This window comes from Podarcis cretensis (genome assembly GCF_951804945.1).
Source record: "Podarcis cretensis genome assembly, chromosome: 13".
NCBI classification, from domain to species: domain Eukaryota; kingdom Metazoa; phylum Chordata; class Lepidosauria; order Squamata; family Lacertidae; genus Podarcis; species Podarcis cretensis.
In genome coordinates, this window is record NC_137182.1 from 41,800,635 (window position 1) to 41,814,317 (window position 13,683).

A 13,683-nucleotide genomic window follows, 5' to 3' on the forward strand; every position below is an offset into this window, starting at 1 on the left:
AGTCTGTAACCAGAAGCGTATGTAACCTGAAGCATATGTAACCCGAAGTACCACTGTACTGCAGAAAGAAAGGAGACGGGAGGGAAGAGGGGAGGATTTTGATTCTTATTTATATATTTTATTTTGTCCTCCGTAACCAGGCTGGTTATTTTGGGGGTGATGGTTTTCCTGGAAGGAGAAAAGGAATCTGATAGTCTGCCGAGGTGATGTGGCGCTGCCCTCGAGCCACCCCGCCCGGTCTCTGCGTGCACACGCATTCCCAGCACACTGGAAGTGCGAGCGGCTGTTTGTGTGCATGTGTTATTATGTCACTGTTCCAGATCGCTTAGCTGTGACCTTGGACGAAAGGAGAATGCGATGAGAGAGCTTCGTCACAAACTGCCCTCCAGGAGACGGAGCCAGGCACTGGTCCAAAACACAGCTTCTCCCTGCAAATCCCTCTCTCCAATTCCTTTCCCCGTGGTGCCAGGCCAGAGAGCCTTCTCCGTCGCTATTCCTTCCCCGCTGCCCTGATCGCCAGCTTTCTCCTGCCTTGTGGAGCAGCGCAAGTGGCAGGGAACCGGGTGTGTGTGTGTGTGTGTGTGTGTGCTGCCTTCCAAGTGGCTGAGCCCATCTCCCTCCGACTTGTCGCCTCAGGTTAAATCGAGTTTTGGGGGGTTGCACTTATATAAGAAGAAATGTGGCATCTCGGCTGAGAAGGCAGGGCTTTTTTTGGCCTTGACAACTGCTGCAAGGAACTATGGGATATGGAATGGGAGGTAAGGGTGGGGGAGACAGACAGATAGACCGACCACAATTTAACTCTTAGTGCTAAGCTGCCATTCACATAGGAGATAACCACTTCTGGACTTTACGTGGAGCACCCATGATTGACTTTCTTTCCTAAACTAAAAAAATTGAAATGCTCTGCTCCTAGAAAGCCAGGTGTTAAGAAAGGCTATTGTCTAGCTTTCGTTGATAAGGAAGTTTTCTATGTGAGGGTTTTTTTCTTTCTTTCTCATGTGGAAACGTTCAACCCCGAGATGCCCTCAGATCACCCAAAGCCCCTCCAGACTGGTGGTGGTGTGTGTGTGTGTGTGTGTGTGTTGCAAATGTATCCTGCCACATGTCATTGATGCATGAGTTGTTCATTGGTGGTGAATTTATACCAGACTGTGCAAACACCAGTCCGCTTCATTAGTGGTTCTGTAGTCTTTGCTGGGGGGTCTTTGCTAGACCGCTAATGAAGCAGACTGGTGTTTGGACCATTCACCACCAATGAACAACTCATGCATTAATGGCATGTGGCAGGATACATTCATTAGTGGTCCTGTAGTCTTTGCTGGGGGAACGCAGGTGGCGCTGGGGGGACGCAGCTGGCGCTGTGGGTTAAACCACAGAGCCTAGGACTTGACGATCAGAAGGTTGGCGGTTTGAATCCCCACGACAGGGTGAGCTCCCCTTGCTCGGTCCCTGCTCCTGCCAACCTAGCAGTTCAAAAGCACGCCAAAAAGTGCAAGTAGATAAATAGGTACCGCTCCGGCGGGAAAGTAAAACAGCGTTCCCATGTACTGCTCTGGTTTGCCAGAAGTGGTTTAGTCATGCTAGCCACATGACCCGGAAGCTGTACGCCGGCTCCCTTGGCCAGTAAGCGAGATGAGCGCCACAACCCCAGAGTCGGCCACAACTGGACCTAATGGTCAGGGGTACCTTTACCTTAGTCTTTGCTGGGTGCTGTCACGTTGTCATGATTTGGAGGGGCAAAGCAGGACATAACAAACACACACTTCCCAGAATATGGCGGTATAATGAAATGTTGGGGGATTTCAGGAGGAAGTTATGAGACCGGAAACAAAGCAATATGTATGCCCTCAAACTGTTGCACCTGCAAACCAGTCATGAAAGTGAGATTGTGAATAACCACCCCATGCCATCATGAACACAAGTCATCATGACCACACAGTTAAAAGGAAGCTTGGAGGCTGGGCCTGTCTAGTCCACAAATAGTTTTCCCCCCTGCGTGAGGCAACTGTTTGTGGTATTTCTTTTGGGTTCTCTAACCCGACTCTTCTGCTCTGGAACGGAAATGAGGCCTTGTGGGATGGAAGTGTGGGGAACTGGGTCTCCTGGGATTTCCTTTTAGATCCAAAAGGAAACTGGGTGCATTTCTAGAAAACAGGCCCTCAAGTTTTCTCCTCAGCTCTAGGAGCCAGAAACAGGTGTAGAGCAGGAAGGCATGATTCCTGGATTTCGTTGCCAGTTTGAGAAGATTAATCTGTTACTTCTCCCTCTTGGGGTTTTAGACAGTTCTTAATTTTTAAAATGTGAGTTGTGACATTTCAAGTTTGCCTAGTGGGAGCATGCTCTGCATTCCCTGATCACCCTGTTTTTAATCCCAGATGTCAAGGGGCCTTACCCACAATTTTGTATATTCCACAGGAATCAGTTGACGAAGGGTGGTTAGCAATATTTTTTAAATAAATGAATAGGGGCTGGTTGTGGTTAACCCATAGCAAAGCCGACATCTCTGCATGTGGTCAGCTACAGTCAAGTCTTCATTATTGCTTCGCTTATTCCAGGGCTGAGCCTTAGAATTAAAAATGAGGTGGACTGAACCCAAAGCATGTAGCAACCACAAACACTCCTCCACTTCTTCCTTCTCACTGGATATGTGTCATTTTCCTGGCTCCCCTGGTCATTCCCTTTCTCCCTAACAAACTTTTGCTGAAGGGTGTGAAGTGTGAAGTCTCACACTTGCCCTTTCAGTCATGTTTTCTTGGCTTGTTTTCTGCTGAGGATGGTGATTTCGTGTTACGAGATTCATGTTAGGAGAGGCATAGCAATGGCGCCTTTCAGAAACCAGGGCTATCTAATTCTTCCTTTCTGAAGGTTGGCAACATCTCTTAATTAAGGTAGGAAGAGGGGATTCACCCCAAGCATATTTACTGTTGATGATGCCGTATGGGCTAGGGCGAAACTGCTGCTCTGCTCCACCGAAATACAGATAAAGAATCATGAAGTGAATGCAAGAGGCAAATCAGAGAGAAAGAGGGTGGAAAAGAATGAGGCCTAGGAAGGAACATGGATATTTGCAACAGAAACAAGGGCCTGAAATACTGGTTGGGGGAATCTGCTGAGTGTCTGTGTGCACCTGCTTAAATAGGGGAGAAGGGGCAATTGGGAAAGGTTAAAAGCTTGCTGCTTTCCCCCAAATGGTTCCCCCTCCCACTTTTCATTGTGTAGTGAAGAAATGGCAATTGGCTACATGATATGTGTGCTTGGAAACACACAGAAGAGGAGAGCATCAGGGTATCTTTGAGGACAGAGCCAGGAGGGTGTCCTAACCTGTGGAAATGTTGTCTCTTGGGCAGGCCAAAGACAGCGACGATGAGGAAGAGGTGGTGCACGTGGACCGAGACCATTTCATGGATGAGTTCTTCGAACAGGTAAGAGGAAGGACAGCCTTGAAGGTGTCACAGCAGCATGGTCAGTGGTCAGGGATGCTGATATTTGTGGTCTAACATCTGGAAGGCTGCAGGTCCCCCAACCCTGGCATGGACCTTGGTATGGGCTCTTCTTTGGTCTATTGTTATGCTCTCATTTATCTGGTGCTCTGCTTGAATTACATCAGCGTTCGCCAACCTGGTGCCTTCCTGCTTTTTTGGACTACAACTCGCATAAGGGCTGGGGCTGATGGGAGTTGTAGTCCAAAGCAGCTGGAAGACACTAGGGGAGGTGAAGGCTGCAGTACGTATTGTACCAAGTCCTACCTCTTGAGTAATCATACTCCTTTCCGGCTTCTGACATCTCCCCATGTTTTGTCCATATATTTTGAAGCTTATCTCAACAGTCATGAGAGCTTGACCAGTGGCAGAGAACCTGTGGCAACTCCAGATGATGCTGGACTACAGTTCCCATCAGCCTTGCCCTTTGGCTGTGCTGGCTGGGACTGATGGGAAATGAAGCTCGACAGCATGTGGAGGGCAAAGGGTCCCTCTCCCTTTTCTGTAGAAGCTTAACTTCTTGAGCCATGGCTAAGGGAGGTTGCACTGAAATATAGCTTAAGAACCCATGACTCTATGGGCTAGCCTTTGCAAACCTGGTGCCCTCCAGTTTTTCTGAACTACAACTCCCATCATGTCCAGGACTAATGGGAGTTGTAGTACAGAACATCTGGATGGCACTGGGATGGCTGATTTGGCATATTGCAGGCTATACTTGTCACTTGTTTTAACACTTGATGTCTACTACAGTCGTACCTTGGAAGCCAAACAGAACCTGTTCTGGAAGGCCATTTGAGTTCTGAAATGTTCAGAAACCAAGGCACGGCTTCCACTTGGCTGCAGGAAGCTCCTGCAGCCAATCGAAAGCTGTGGAAGCTGTGCCAGATGTTCGGGTTCCAAAAGAACGTTCACAAACCGGAACACACACTTTCAGATTTGCGGCATTTGGAAGCCAAAACGTTTGACTCGCAAGTCATTCGTCAACTAAGGTACGACTGTACTGGTATATACTGTTGTCTCGTTCATGTGGCAATCAGCAAACACGTTTATTTCATTTTAAAAACAAGTTCTCTGAGGCCTGAAAAGGGCACGATAGCAGCAGGCCTGCCTCTTTAAACCTAGGCCTCACCCAATCACTCTCTCTCTCACAAAAGCAAAAGAGGAGGAATGAGGGGAGGGGAGCTGAACCTGCCCCCTTGCCTGCTTCTTCTTCCCCACAGCCCCTCGTCTGAAGCATTTCCCCCTTGGCCAAAGAGATAGACTGCAAGGGAGTCAACGGTGAGCAGGGAAGCTTAAACCCCCTCTGAAAACGAAACCCCCTCACTCAAAACACATTATTTAATGATCAGGGCAGACACATATTTAAGGAGACCAGCTGACAACCATTTAGGGGTTATCTCCAGCTTAAATTTCCTCAGATTCAGGGGTGCCAACTTGAATAAAATTTTTTTGGGGGAGGTAAGCCCTGTCCTGCATAATCAATCACAAGATGGCAATGCCCGTCAATTTTGGTGGACCCTGGTCCCCTCAGATATTTTATTGGGAGGGCCAAAGGGACCTCAGCCCCTAGGAGTTGGCTCCTATGCTCAGAGTAGACTTACTGAAATTAACGAACCTTTTAGTTGTGTTCATTTCAATGGGGCTACTCTTGAGTAGCATTGGCTACAACCCTAGGTTTCAAAGCGTAAGGGAAAGAAATAGTTTTCAAAAGGAGTGTCTGTGTCATAGCTGTCAACTTTCCCCTTTTCTCACGAGGAATCCTATTCGGAATAAGGGAATTTCCCTTTAAAAAAAGGAAATGTTGACAGCTATGGTCTGTGTGAGGGAGGGAGAGATTCTACAGTTTAATGTTTCCTCTTGTTTTGGGTTTGGTACGTCATTCCTCAGCCGTGCCTGAGCCTATTTGCCTCTGAACAATGAGGTCCTTTCATGCTGGAGAGCTTTTGCTTCATTATAGAGTCTGAGAACCCATAAAGAGGTCGGTTTTGTGCAGCAATACATACTTCCAGCTCCCAGACCGCTGTGCGGAAACCAAATGGCTGCCAGGATTAGAGAAGGTGGCCACCCTTGTTCCAGGTCCTCTCCTTCCCACTTCTTCACAGCCTGCTTTTGCATAGGAGATGGAGCCTATGAGCCCCCATGCCCTGAATTAACTCCTGCTTAGACATGTGCCTGGGATCTGCATGAGAGCTGAGCGCATTAATATTCAAGCAGCATGGCTTTTAGTATGCAAGAGCATCTTGTTAATGATTCTATGCAGCCTCTGCGATTGGGCAGGCGTCAGAGGTGGAAGGATTGGGGGGGGGGAGGCAGAGAGATGCCACCAGGATGGCAGCCACCCACAACTGTGAAATCCACGTTCGCTTGTTGGGTCTTGTTCACAAGTCGCAACTCGTGGCTGAGATCATCGCACTACACCCCGGAGAAATCTTGCCGTTTCTCTGAAGCAATTCCGCAGCGTGCTGTGGCTGCTTGCAGGAAATCCATGCCTCAGACAGCTCTTGCCTCCCTTTCCTTTGAATTCCAAGTTCTATTTTTTAAAAAAAACCACCTACAGCCCACTCACCCTCCCTCTCTCAAATAAAGCATACAGATTGCATCATTTCATGCAAAATTAGCAAATGTTGTTGCGTAGCTTTGACCCAAGATTGTAAACATTCTTGCAATCTTTTCCGGTGGGTGCCTGGATTCTTATCAGTCTCAGCACTCATCAGGGAGTTAGTTACCAGTGAGACCCGTAATTAACGATCCAATCTTATTTATTGCTTTTGTGGCCCCCCTTTAATCTCCAGTCATCTCGAGGCGGTATACGTGGTCCCCCCCCCCATTTAATCCCCACAACAACCCTGAGAGGTAGATTAGGCTGACAGGCAGTGACTGGCCCAAGGTCACCCAGCGAGCTGCATGGCAGAGTGGTGATTTTAACCCTGGCCTCCCGGGTCCTAGTCTGAGCCTCTAACCACTACGCCACACTGGATCAATTTGTGGACATTTGGGCTCAGGCTACATATGATAGTGGAAGACCCATCTATTTAAGACCTAGGCCTGCCCCACTCCTGCTTAGACTGGCAGCTTCCCCCAAAGAGAACTACTAAATTGGTGGCTGCCTCGCTGAAACCTCATTTATGAAGTCATTTTCCCTCAGCTGTGCTCTAGCTCTGTAAGTGGGTCTGTAGGGGAGGAAAAGCCCTCACGGGGAGAAACTCTGGGGAAGTTAAACAATGGGTGGGGATGAACTCCATATGTCCTACAAATCCTCTTAGTTCACACCCCTCTTTATACACGACTGAGGCAGACCTGAGTTCGAAAGCTGCGCTCTGTTCCAACATAGAATCATAGAACTGTAGACTTGGACGGGACCCTGAGGAATATGCAGCTGTCCCATCGAACCTGAAACTGTGATTCCGCTGCATGAGGGAAGCCAGGGCGGGCCCAGGATTTGTGATGCTTGATTGAGGGGCACCAGCAAGCTATTGTCTGTCGTGGGCGAGTCGGCTGCAGATTTCAGGACCTTGGAGAGCGTCTCCTGGTAGTTTGCCTCCGGGCCCCGTATTTCAACTCCTTTCTTCAGCACAGTGCTCCCTGGTGGCCATGCTGAGGCCTTACATTCATTTAACTGAGGAAAACTACTCTTATCAGACCGACAAAAAGGTATTTAGGGAACATTTAAGTCAGAGTTTCCCAAACTGTAGTTCATGGACCGCCAGAAGTCCCCAAGCTTCAGTCAGCTACTCTGTGACATGTCTGCATTCAATATTCCTATTGCTTTTTTAATTGGCTGCCTTGTTTATTTCTTATATTGCATGTTTTTGTATTGCAATCTGCCAAAGAGATCATAGTCTCAGTGAACTGTAGCAAAACTGTCAGTGCAAAGAAATATTTGTTTTTATTCATTTATAAAGAATATTTATATACTGTTGTTCATTAAAAAAATAAATATCAGAGTGGTTTTACACAATTGTACATAAAACCATGCCATAAAGAGCATTTTTTTAAAAAAAAACTTAAAATCAGTTAAATATTGTGGGCAGTTGTATTATTAATTATTTTTAAAAATTAAACAGAAGGCACCCACTGTATTTCCATTGGCAGATTATTCCACGATCCTGGCCCTATGGCACCAAAATCTCAGTTCCTTGTTGTGAAATGATCCTGACCAACTCAGGGAACAACTAACAAGATTACTGCAGATTATGTAAGGGTTCAAGCAGTCCCCAAGGTACCCTGGACCTAAGTTGATCAGGGTGTTGTAAATTAATGCCAGGACCTTGGTAGTGTACCATAGATGTTTGGTGACAGAGGTACTTCCCCCTCCTGCCTGATGCTCTCGCTCTGCACATGGCGGAATGTGGAAACGAGGCCTGTGTATCGCTCTCTCCTTTTCCCGCCTCTGTGGCTCCTTCATGGAATCTCCTCCAAGCTTAAGAGTTCTGTGGCTCCACGATTGGCTAAATGCAGCATAGAGGACCCGTATTGACCGTGGCAGTCCTGGGTCACCGTATCAATTACTTAGCAGTGGGCATTCAAGGAACCACAACAGGAGGGAGGTCCTATGCTCATTTCTTGACTCCCTGTCTTTCCCCAGGTGGAGGAGATCCGCGGATGCATTGAGAAACTCTCGGAAGATGTGGAACTGGTGAAGAAGCAGCACAGTGCCATCTTGGCTGCCCCCAACCCAGATGAGAGTGAGTGGAACACCCAGAGGGTCACGTCTAGTGATGCTGTCCCATGGCGCTTGCACAAGCCCTGTGCCATGCGTGAATTTGCCCAAGATGGGTGTGCAATGCTCTCTCTCTAGATCCTGCACAAGGATGAAGGCAAACAATGCATGGGGGGGGGGGACGGACACAGTTCAATCATCTCCCAGGTCTGCTGTCAAAACACTCCCCCCATTTATTTATTTTTGCATTTTCCTTGTAGAGACCAAGCAGGAACTGGAGGATCTCACAGCTGACATCAAGAAGACTGCCAACAAGGTGCGCTCCAAGTTGAAAGGTAAGAGCTGGGTCTCCCCAGCATAGAGTTGTTATTATATATATATATATATATGAGACCGAAAGTCCAGAGGTAGCATTGTAATCCATTTACGATGGAGTGGGAGGTTTGCAGGCTATGGAGGACTTGCTCACCAACTTATTGACAGCTGCACAAATTATTATAGCCAAAAAGTGGAAGGGTTAGCAGAATATATAATAGAAGAATGGTATAATGAGGTGTGGGAATTAACACGTACCATTCTTCTTTTTCTTTCTTTAACTTTGGCGATCACTCATAGCTGAGTAAGATTGTCTTCCATAAACATGGTTTTAACAATGAGTCCGTAAGTGACTTTGGAGGCCAATTCTGGATCCACACGTTCTTACACAGCGGGGGCATTGGTTTCCAGGCGGGAGTTGATCACGGTGTGGATTTGCCAAGCGTGCCTTCCTCTTAGCACATTTCTCCCTTGCGTTCTGAGTTTGAGTATCTTCAAAGCCCATGACATCTTTGGTGAAGGCTGTTCTCCAATTGGAGCACTCGCAGACCAGTGTTTCCCAGTTGTCAGTGTTTATACTACTTTTTTTTAGATTTGCCTTGAGACAGTCTTTAAACCTCTTTTGTTGACCACCAGCATTACGCTTTCCATTTTTAAGTTTGGAATAGAGTAGGACGGGGAATATGCAGGAGAAATGATTCTGAGGAGATATGGAGGGTGTTTGTAGAATTTGTACTGTTAAAACGGAAAAGAGGTCAAACCATCGCAAGCCAATGGGAAGCCGGACAGCATTGCAGAAGGTGGTCCCCGCTCTGCTCCGTGCTGTTTTAGCGTGGTGCACGGGAGCTGACCGTGCGGGCGGTGGGGGTCCATGGGTTGGTTAAACGACCTCCATGGGCCGCCTTAGGTTGCTGGCTCCTGTCCTAGCCCTTAGGTAGCTTTGAACCTGCAACTTGGCAGCTCACCACTAGAGGCAGCAGGAGAAGAACCCAGAAACTCCAGGCTCTGACCTGGACAGCTCTTCACTCTCCGCCAAAGCTGCCCTGATCTCTTTGCCATTGTCCTCTCTACAGCGATTGAGCAGGGAATCGAGCAGGAAGAGGTGCAGAACCGATCCTCGGCTGACTTGCGGATCCGGAAAACGCAGGTACTTTTCTTCGTCACATATATTGGATTTCGCCTTATTTCTTCTGCTTCTTCCCCCACCTTCATCCCCAGAGTACTTATATTTAAAATAAATTGCATGTTTTGTTTTTTTAAAAAACTTCCTGGTTAATTGGGGGGGGGGGGCTTTTAGCTGACCAAATTGTTTTTAAATCCATGCATCTAAACCCTGGGGGGAGACCTGCAATGGCCAATGGCCCATCCAGTCCAGCATTCTGTTCTCACAGTAGCCAGCCAGAAGCTTTAGATCATTTGCGTAACAATTTCCCCTCCCATACACCACACACACACACACACACACACACACACACACACTCCCCAAAGGTCTGTGATAAATACCGGTAGTTTTGGGCCTTAAATTGAAACAGGGGAGCGGAGGGAATGAGGGGTACAGTCCGCTCTCTTTGGTACCTTCCTCTCTGCCCCAACATGACTGACTCCCCATTTCGCTGCCTAGCACTCGACCCTTTCCCGCAAGTTCGTGGAGGTGATGACGGAATACAACACAACCCAGTCCAAATATCGAGACCGATGCAAGGACCGTATCCAGAGGCAGCTGGAGATAAGTACGTTAATTCTCTCTCTTGTATATATTTCCTGCCTTCCCTCCTTAGGTCTGGCCTGTTAGGTACGTTCCCCCCCCAAAAAAAAATTGAACTTTCTGACGATCTAGGAGTAGCATTCTGTTGGGTAGCATTCTGCCAGGGATTATTTAGCTGTGATTCCTGTATTGTCTGGGGGTGGTCAGAATGACCCTTGATGTCCCTTCCAACTTTGCAGTTCTATGATCCTACAATTGCATTCATCCGGTAACTAGTGAGGAAAGAGCTAAAATATATGACATTAGCGATAAGGACACAAGAGTCTTGAGGCTCTCTCTCTCTCTCTCTCTCTCTCTCTCTCTCTGAAACAATTTTTTGATTTTCCAAAATATAAACATACAACAAAAACAATTCCCAATCTAATTATCAAGATTAGTCTGATTCTCCTGACTCTGCCCCCATCCCATCCTATTGATTCTATTTTCAACTGCATATCAATACTTTGCACATTTTTCATCTTCCTAAATTATCTATACGTTCTGTTACATTACAATTGTGTTTAAAATCCTGCTAATGCTTTGACCTGTTTACAATGATTTTGTATATACATTATAAACATTTCCCTTTCTTTTTTAAAATTCCTTGTCTTCTTGATTCCTGAGCATCCCAGTTAGTTTTGCCATTTCAGCATATTCCATCAACTTGATTTGCCATTCTTCTCTGGTCGGGGTTATCTCTTCATTCCATCTCTGGGCTGGTAGCATCCAAGAGGCCATTGTAGCAGACACAAACACTTCCCTTTGGTCCTTTGGGATCTTGGCAAGATGTCCAGAAAAATCTGGACGTATGGCAAAAAAAAAGCTCAAAAACTTTTCTGTCCAGATATTCACTTTTTGGAATATTGCAACCCTACCCTATGTTGGGATGCGGGTGGTGCTGCAGGTTAAACCACAGAGCCTAGGACTTGCCGATCAGAAGGTTGGTGGTTCGAATCCCCGCGACGGGGTGAGCTCCCGTTGCTCGGTCCCTGCTCCTGCCAACCTAGCAGTTCGAAAGCACATCAAAGTGCAAGTAGATAAATAGGTACCACTCTGGCGGGAAGGTAAACGACGTTTCCGTGCGCTGCTCTGATTTGCCAGAAGCGGCTTAGTCATGCTGGCCACATGACCCAGAAGCTGTACGCCACCTCCCTCGGCCAGTAAAGCAAGATGAGCATCACAACCCCAGAGTCGTCCTCGACTGGACCTAATGGTCAGGGGTCCCTTTACCTTTACCCAAGTTAGGGCCTGAGGACAACTCTCCACTCTTGTGATTCCTGACAACTAGTATTCCGAGGTATCTTGCCTCCAACAGTGGAGGCAGAACATATAGTAGCTACTGATAGCTTTGGTCTCCATGATGAAGACAAGAGTCCTACCGAGCATGTGCAGAGTGGCTTTTCTTCACTGCCTTGTGATGGCCGCTGGCCTCTTATTATCTGAGATCAGGGGGCTGGGCTCGCACAATAACCTCAAGCAGGTGTGAATGCTGGCACTATTACAACCTGAAGTGCGAGGAGCCGCCACACACCAACCCATCCTCAGTCATACTTCGTTGTGGCTGTTTTTTTTGTAGCAGTTGCCTTTGCCTCATAGGGGCGAGTAACCCCTGTGAGTTTTTAATAGGCAGAGCTGCTGTCTATAGCTAAGTGCTTTCATCCTATTCCGTAATAATAATAATAATAATAATAATTATTATTATTATTATTATTATTATTATTTCATTATCTATACTCCACCCATCTACCGTATTTTTTGCCCCATAGGACACACCGGCCCATAGGACGCACCAAGTTTTTTTGGGGGGGAAATAAAGGGGGAAAAATTATTTCCCCCCAGGCGCTTGTGGGGCCGGCAGCGGAGAGAAGCGCTCTTCTCCCCGCCGCCCACCTGCAGACCAGGTCCGGGGACAGCGGGAAGACGCGCTGCGCCTCCCAGCTGTCCCCGGAGCTTGCGGGGCTGGCAGCGGGGAGAAGCACGCGTCTCCCCGCCGTCAGCCTCCAAACCACACCGGGAGACAGCGGGATGGCGGCGTTCCACCTCCCCGCTGTCCCCCGACCTTGTGGGGCTGGCGCTGCGGCTCTCCTGAAGCCTGGAGAGCGAGAGGGGTCGGTGCACACTGACCCCTCTCGCTCTCCAGGCTTCAGCGAAAGCCTGCATTCGCCCCACAGGACGCACACACATTTCCCCTTCATTTTTGGAGGGGGAAAAGTGCGTCCTATAGGGCGAAAAATATGGTAACTGGGTTGCCCTAAAAACTTCCCTATACAGGGCTGCTTCTAAAGGTTCTAAAGGTTGTCTTCTAAAGGTTGCATAGCTACTTATCTCCTTGGCTCAGGAGTCACTTAAGTCCATACCCTTCAACATTTCTCCCATGAAAATAGGGACATTCTGGGGTCAAATCAGAAACTGGGACGGCTTCTGTAAATCCTGGACTGTCCCTGGAAAATAAAGATACGTGGAGGGTCTGATGCAGGCTTCCTGCTTCCATCGCTGGGCTCCATTGAAAATGGCTTCTCCATGCAAACTAGGAAGTGACCTCTCCAGACAACAGAGTGACTCTTCTTTTCTTATCTCTGAGACTGCGATCTCCTGAGTGACACGGACGCCATTAGGCAGTTGAATGCACATCCATACCCAGTCCGTTTCCCTCCCTTCCACGCGACCCCAGCTGCTAGCAACCCACGCTACACCACTGGGCTGTCCTAAAAGCATATTCTCCTGCCACCCTCTTGCTGGTAGTTGTGCGCCTCACTGGTGGAAGGGAGCCTGTTCACTTTTACATGAACTGGAAACAAGGAGATCAAAACAAACAATATGCCAGTTTCCTCATCAGGAGGCCAGGGTGCTAAGGCGATGCCGCAGGTGGGGACTGTATTATAAAGTGTGGTGATTCATCATGGCTCTGGTCTTCCCTTTTGGCAGCTGGCAGGACAACAACTAATGAGGAGTTAGAAGACATGCTGGAGAGTGGAAAGTTGGCAATCTTCACCGATGACGTACGTACCCCAAGCATGTCAGACATGGCCGTCTTGTGGTTCCAAGCTTAGGAAACGACAGGGTTGGGGTGCTCTGCTAGGAAACTGCGCTGGGGGTCCTTGGAATTTATGGGTCAGGCTGGGAATGAAGTAAACAGGTTCAAGGAGGGGCAGAATGTCAGGCAGGATGCTGAAACCCCAACCACTGATATTACAATGCCCTGTTCTTCTCTGCTTCCCTTCATAGTCATAGGGAATAGAAGTTTGCCAACATTTCTTAACATTTAAGAAGCAGGCTCTCCGGGTTCCTCCTCTTAACCTCTTTGGCCCATTGTTCTAATAGGAATGGGGTTCTAACTTGGGTGGGTGCTGTTTTATTTGGGGGTGGGGTTCTTTTATATTGTTTTCAAATGTTATATGTTAATTTGTATTTGTGGACCGGGGTATTGTTTAGGGGCTTTTGTTGGGAGTGTACTTTTTATTAGTTTGTATACATTATAGTAC

At 47.7% G+C, this 13,683-nt stretch overlaps 1 protein-coding gene across 1 annotated transcript in view; it reads left to right on the forward strand.

Annotated features, from left to right (window-relative positions):
- Positions 1-13,683, forward strand: part of STX1B (syntaxin 1B) — a 61,178-nt gene that overhangs the window by 36,038 nt on the left and 11,457 nt on the right. Inside the window, exons 2-7 of the mRNA XM_079950298.1 lie at positions 3,351-3,425; positions 8,068-8,167; positions 8,403-8,477; positions 9,531-9,604; positions 10,079-10,187; positions 13,127-13,200. Of these exons, the coding sequence (XP_079806424.1) occupies positions 3,351-3,425; positions 8,068-8,167; positions 8,403-8,477; positions 9,531-9,604; positions 10,079-10,187; positions 13,127-13,200 (507 nt within the window). The remainder of the gene's footprint in view (positions 1-3,350; positions 3,426-8,067; positions 8,168-8,402; positions 8,478-9,530; positions 9,605-10,078; positions 10,188-13,126; positions 13,201-13,683) is intronic.